Source organism: Lolium perenne, chromosome 7, assembly GCF_019359855.2.
Source record: "Lolium perenne isolate Kyuss_39 chromosome 7, Kyuss_2.0, whole genome shotgun sequence".
NCBI classification, from domain to species: Eukaryota; Viridiplantae; Streptophyta; class Magnoliopsida; order Poales; family Poaceae; genus Lolium; species Lolium perenne.
This window is the reverse complement of record NC_067250.2, coordinates 216864389-216871165: the sequence shown is the minus strand read 5'-3', so window position 1 is coordinate 216871165 and position 6777 is coordinate 216864389. Positions and strand designations below refer to the sequence as shown.

The 6777-nt window shown below is 44.3% G+C and overlaps 1 protein-coding gene across 2 annotated transcripts; it reads left to right on the top strand.

Moving 5' to 3' along the window:
• Nucleotides 1-474: 474 nt before the first annotated feature.
• LOC127314187 (uncharacterized) lies at nt 475-4948 on the top strand. Of its 2 annotated transcripts, none has more exons than XM_051344647.2 (11): nt 475-1043; nt 1187-1369; nt 1909-2016; nt 2108-2149; nt 2223-2318; nt 2409-2501; nt 2653-2766; nt 2877-2909; nt 4406-4456; nt 4537-4620; nt 4697-4948. In XM_051344647.2, the coding sequence occupies exons 1-11, from the start codon at nt 696-698 to the stop codon at nt 4715-4717; spliced, it is 1173 nt and encodes a 390-aa protein (XP_051200607.1). In that variant the 5' UTR covers nt 475-695; the 3' UTR covers nt 4718-4948. The 2 variants fall into 2 exon arrangements, with proteins under 2 accessions (XP_051200607.1, XP_051200608.1); XM_051344648.2 differs by having other exon boundaries at nt 484-1043; nt 4543-4620.
• Nucleotides 4949-6777: the final 1829 nt, after the last annotated feature.

Below are 6777 nucleotides of genomic sequence, written 5' to 3'. Positions count from 1 at the left end.
AATGGTCGCCATGGTCGCCAAAGAAGACCGGGGCCGCCACCCCGTCATCCATCTCCGCCACACGCACCTTGCTCTCTAGGGCTGCCGATCTGCAACAGCCGGAGATCGTGCCACCTTGGGATGAAAGGAGAGCTGCCACTCGCCACGCGGGGAGATGAAGGCTCGTCGCGGCCGTCAGCCGCACAAGCTTTGTCGTTCCTCCGGTGGCGGTGGGGGATGAAGGTGGAGGGGGCGGGGCCGTGGCTGGGATCTGGAAAAGCAGTCTATCATGTGTACAACCACAAATTGATTTTTCTATAACTTACTAAAATATAATGTAATTTCTACCAAAACTTGACACGGGAGCATTCAAAAACATATGTATTCATGAAATTTATAACTTTATAAAATAGGAAAGTATATATTGTTAAAAAGCCGAGCACCGGCTCGGGGGCACCGAAACCGCTCTTGACGGCAATTTTACGAGCGCCCGCGGGCGAGCCGCGACCCGTTTCCGTTTCCTTCTCCGGTCCGATCCTTGCCTTTCCCCTCATAAAAAGAGAAGCCCTTGCCTTTCCCCTCTCCTTCCTCCCCCCGCCGCACCGCACACCCCAACCCCAATCGAAATCCCACAGAGTAGGCCGGAGAGGCGAAATCGCGGTCTGTCGATTACCTATTAGGGTTTTGCTTAGGCGAGGAGCTAGGTTTCCGACGAGATGCTGCACGACAGGCACGTCCGGTCAGATCCGCCGTTCGGCGCCGGCGCCGGCGCCGGCGCCGGCGCCGTTTATGGAGATGGAACAGGGGCATGGACGGGACAGAAGAGGCGCATGTATCGGAGCCCGTCTCTTACACCATCCTCTGCGCGTGCTAAGGTCGGGACGCCGTCGGATGTATCGCCTGAGCTGTCAGATAACTTCGTTGGCAAGGAGGAGTTCCAGAAGTACCTTGCTATTTTGTCCACCAGGCGTGCTCCTCAGACCGTAGCTGGTCCGATTATGAACAACGAACAGCAGCGCGTGGTCTATGAGCGCATTGCACTCTACCACATCAGAGCTTCCAAGGTTAAGTTCCTGTAATTTATCTTATCCTTTCAACATCCTATCTTATCTGCCCGTGTATTTTGCACTGATTTATTTTTGCGATGTTCCTGGAAATCTGTGATGAACTGTATCTCTTACCACTTGTGCTTTTGTTGCACGTGCAGATGGCACAGGGAGTGTGCATCGATGAGCTGGATGATATGACTCTGAGAAAGGAGTACTCTCCGGAAGCTCTCGAGGAAATGTATTACAATGGCCAAGTGGACGCCGACTGGTACTTCGACCGTGACTACGCTGTTCACTCCTACTTGAGTGACTACCAGCGCCTTGTCCTTAAAAATGGAGATGTAAGTGGCATCGCCTCATACTCACAAGGATAGCTAGTTTGGCATTTCGTTTATAATGTTGTTCCATGATGCATATGTGTGGACAAATTCCAGTGGCTGCATTTTTTTTTTTGTATTTTTAAGCAATATTAATACTTGATAGCACCTTTCTGTGTATTCTAATTGATCATGCAAAAGTGCCATGGTGATATTTTTCACACAGTCATTATTTTAAATTAAAGCTTTATCTTTATCAAAATAGAAACCAGTATTGAAGTTGCATCCTGGAGACCGTGAAAAGTATAAAATATATGAGATGTTTTGTACGGCGGGCAGTAAGACTTTACACATTCACTATGTTCCCTGAGGTCCAAGTTATCTTTTTGAAGCTTCTTCCAGAGCTGTGACTTATTCTAAAACTTCAGTGGCGGCGAACATGGAACATTGCATGCAACTTTAACTTCAACACTAGTTTGTTCAATATAATCGAAACCTTTTGTTAATTTTTAAAATGAAGCTATTTATTTCATCTATATCTTCTCTCCCTGGGGTGGGTGCAGGATGGCATGATGTACCTCGACTGGGACAAGTACAGCTCATGGTTTACTAGCTACGAAATGGATGCAGACTATATCAAGTACTTTGAAGAAATATCAAAGAAAATTAAGGTATGCATCCCTAGGCGAAGCTATGAAGGTTTAGAATCTGCTATTTTCTTGATATTTATGGGATGCCAGTAACCTTTATCTTTTTGGACAGTGGATTAAAAAGTATATGGACTGTGAACGAGAATCTTCTACGGTAAGCATGCCCTAAAAAAACCATGGACTAAAGGTACAGATTAAGTATAATATCCTGACCCTTTGCCCTTTAGTGGATGGAGATGGAAGCTAGAGGATTTCAGCAAGCAGTGAAGATCGCAGTAGCCTTTCCCCACATCAGCTTTGATTTAGCTTTTACTGCATACACGGTACAATATCTGCTCTTCGCCTTTAAGTAGTTCTTGTGGTCAGCATTGGTTCTTGTTTTACTTGACAATCAACATTTTTTTTTTGTTCAGGATCACATTTGGAGCGTGCGATTTGATTATGTTTATTGTGAAGACATTGATCGTCTCCTTTGTGAGATTTGGGAGCGTACCACTACGCAAAATGTTAGCATCATACTCCGGTCACACACTCTATTCATTTGTGTACTCATGCAGTGAAACCTTGTCTTTACAAACAAGACCATAGTATCTGTTTTTGTTCATGTCTGCTGTATATGTTTTGTGATCTATGTTTTGTTTCTTGAACTGTGCCCAGATTACTTTCAGAGATGCTCTGCACCAAGTCAATCAAGAGAATTTGGTCCCTCGACACAAAGATCGTATGCAATTTGCACTGGATAATAATATCTACTCCAATTTGCAATATTCCGTAAGTTACTCTAGGTCGTGTTCTGCAATTCATGGCCTGATCCTCTTGAGTTCTGATTATTGATGCGCATTATCCTTGCTAATGCTTTTTCGTTTCCCGTCCTTGTCCAGTTTGATATCTGCGTGGAAGGAATCGCTGATGACGTAAGTATGATATATGTAAAAAGTATATGCGATTTGCATTGGATTTGGTTGTACATTTTTCTAAATGATGGCTCACCAATGGACTCTATTATTGTTAACAATAGAATTGAAGTTCTAGACAGATTCAACAAATGTACCCTAGCGGTTCAAAAGAAAGAAAAACTATGTACTCCCTCTGTTCCAAAATATCTTGCTCAGCTTTTTCTAGATAAGGAAGTACCTGAGCAAGTTATTTTGGGACGGACTGAGTACATTACCTTGCACCCTAATCCCTCATCAATGAGCATCATGAAAATGTTAGTGGCTAGCAAGCCACTACGCCCATATTGCTTTAATAACACATTAATGTGTTATTATTGATTTATTTTTTCCTTTTGGCTACTCTCGGTTGACTTTAAACCTGAGAAGCACTGGTATGGGGATACGGAAACATGCATACAGGATATGGCTTTTTCCAGAAACAGACTTACGGGATACGGCAAGTATGTATGTTGAATATTCAGGAGCAGTAATTTAATCGTTCTAATTTTTTTCTTATTTTCTTAGTAGTCTTATAGTAGTCTTAGATTTTGCATTTTGATGAGCCTCGTTTTGAGGAATTCATGGAATAATCCATTTTCATGGAATAATGAATTAAGGATATGAGTATAATTGAAATAAATGCAACATGAAATAGGGGAAAAAAATACAACATCACACGGTCCACAAACAAAACATGCTTAATAGGATGATACAAGGATCATGGTTCTAACTAGCTAGCTGTCAAAGACCATATATTTGTAATCGAAGGCTGTTAACAACTCAGATGACAATCGATGTCCGTAGCATCTTGGCAATTGAGCAAGCAGCAACAACAGAAATAAGTGGGAGGTGCAAAGATGAGAGATGGTTACCTTGCTTGGTGCTGGTGAGGAAACTGGCGGATCCGGTGGCCGCCTGTGACCAATAAGATGCAAGCGGCAAAGGGTCATTGGAGTGATCGTGGCGGTGGCGTGTGGGGGCTGGCGGTCGCTGGAGTTGGATGAGGGATTAACCTGTAGTTGCCGTGCCTTGACCCCCTTTGACCTAGGGTTTCTGTGCATTGGGCCTTACTGGCCGTATCCCACCGTGGCACTGTGTATCCCCTGAGTGTCCAGCCGTATCCCACTGTATCGCCTGAGTGTCCCACCGTATCCCATAGTTATTTCCATTTAGTAGAAAGAAACCAGGGGATACTCAGGGTTATGCTTCACTCGTGTTCTGGATGCCGCTACGGCCACTTTTGCCGTGTCGGTGCTTCTTTGTAGGTGTATACCGTCTCTCTGCGTTGATACGTGACTAAGTTATGTGGGCAGGAGTGTAGGCATTGAGTGTGTCACTCTTAGGTCACACGAGATTTTCTGCTTCCCACGGGCCTACAGTCGAACGGAGCTGCGGGCTGTATATATGATTGACATGTGTTTGTAATTTGTCCAGTTCTTAAATCTCAAAAATATTGATGAAAAAAACATCTGTAGGTCCCAAAGGATGAAGCACGGAGGTTGATTACATCGGCGGTTTGGAACAAGGTATACATGCTTGCTCTTGTATAGTCTGCTCGTTCATTATATGCATTCTTGGCCAAGTTTAGTTTCAATATCAATTTTAGTTTCAGCTTCCCAAGCGTAAGACATGGAACCAGTATATGATGAGGAAAATAGAGATTGCTAAACAGATTGGCTTGGATCTCAAAGTACGTGTTGATATTCTCTAAATTTTGGGCGACTTTACTGGTCTTGAAGGAAGCTGATGCCTAATTCACCTTGCAGGCATCATCTCGTCCGGTTTAAGACCCAGAAGGATATGGACTGTTGTTCCTCGACATAGCTTGTCCGTTGCTCACTCAGATGCAAATTAAGATGTAGCCATTTGATAATGCCTTTGTTATTTAACTATGCATCAATATTTACAATTGAGTTATATAATACTTTGGTAAAACAAAGCTGTTGAATTAGATGTTATTTTGTAGCATGTACTTCGTTGATTTGCCTGACTCAATAACAATAAAGGTATCTTGCTCCCGTTCTTGTATGCTCTACCTAGATTTGTTGTGGTCGCTGATGCCAAGATTGTTAACTTTGTACGGTGGTGGGTCAGTTTAGTTGAGTTTTCTTGTCGCTGAGCGACCGTCGTGCTGTGTCATGATTCAGTTGTCTACAAGTAAGTATACATTTCATGTCGAACTATTCTAATGTAACCAACTTTATATAATACTATTGAAGTGATTGTGTGTTGCTACGGGGCAATTTTTTTTACAAAATAGCTCATCATTTTAAAGTAACTAAATAATGTCATCATTTGTAGTATGATACTAGTAAAGTGCCTATTTGTTGCTACGGGAAAAAATATTATAAAATAGCTCATCATTTTAGAATGAACTAAATATTTTATCCTTTTTATCCATAGTGTGCATCACAATTCCATGCAAATAGTTGCATGCATGTTTGTCAGTTGCAGATGTATCATTTACTTAGTAAAAGTAATGGTGGAATTGACTCTGCTTTGCGATGGGCTTGACTTTATTCATGTCGTCTATGGGTAAAACTAATGGAGGTATTGACTCCGCTTTGCTATGGACTTGGCCTCAGTGTGTACATCAAAGCTTCTTACCTAGGAGTTTAATTATCCTTGTATGTGCACATATTCACTAACACATATTCTTAATTTTGTCTGTAATATCTAAATTCCAAGCAAAATTTGAAAAGATCCATTGATAGACAATCCAAAAAGTAACACATTTGTACCATCTCCTCCCTAGCTGTCATGCGAACCGAGCATTGGCTTGGGCTCGAGCACAAACTCCTCCTCGATGACACCTGCACCGTGTAGTTTGGTGATGCGGCACGCCACGTCGTTGTCGTGGAGCTCTCCACCTCCGCTCTAGGCCCGCGAAACTGCACAACGTAGGTGTTGCGTTGCATCTGAGCGGCTTGTATGCCCTCAGTCTCGCGGCGAATACGATCTTGCAGCACACACTCCTTGTTGGTAGAGAGGGGGTGTGGCTTCGTGGTGAAGAGGAAAACAAGACCTCACTGTCACCAATGGAGCTGTTTACTGACCAGATTTTATAGATACGGCGTTGGGCTTGCCGGGCAAGGTGGTCGATTTGATGGCAAATTTGGGCGGGGAACGAGGGGATGCGGCATGGGGGAATGTGAAATTTGTCGGTGTAGTGGCACTGGGGGTACCACGGTCCACCTGCTGATGGGTCCGCACAGTGGATCATCTACATCCACGAGGAATCCTTCCCTTCACGAGGCCTTTCGGCTTCACGAGGAGAAGGCCCTCACGAGGAAGTCAACACTTGGCGGTTTCAATGCAAGGCAGAAGCCCCTCGCGAGGACCCCTTGGCGAAGATACCGTGTGGGGAAGAAGACGAAGATGGTGACGGAAGCCGCGACACACAACGTAGCTATCAAGCTCTCCGATCCGGAAGATAAGAGAAGCCCTGACACGTCCCTACATAAAGCGAGGTGGTCGTCGCTCCCTTTCCGTAAAGGGCGCCGTGGACAGTGCAACGCAGCAGGCGGTACGTAGCGTTAGCAGTCCACAACCACTCTTGTAGGTCAGCACCCCTTTCCAGGGCATGGACCAAGTCCATTTGTGCAGTATGGGGCAGCTAGCACCCTCCACACATATGTGGCAACTCCTCTCCCAAATTTTCTTACCAGTAACGGGCCTTTTGGCCTACTAGTGACGAGCAAACCGCTTGTCACGGTTTACTAAAATTGGGCTGCTGCTACTGTAATGTCTCTGCTGTTGCTGCAATTCTCTTTTACCACGGCAAAGATTTTCGCTGCTGCTGCTGCAATTTTCTGAAATTGGGCAAAGATTGGACCTCTGCAATGAT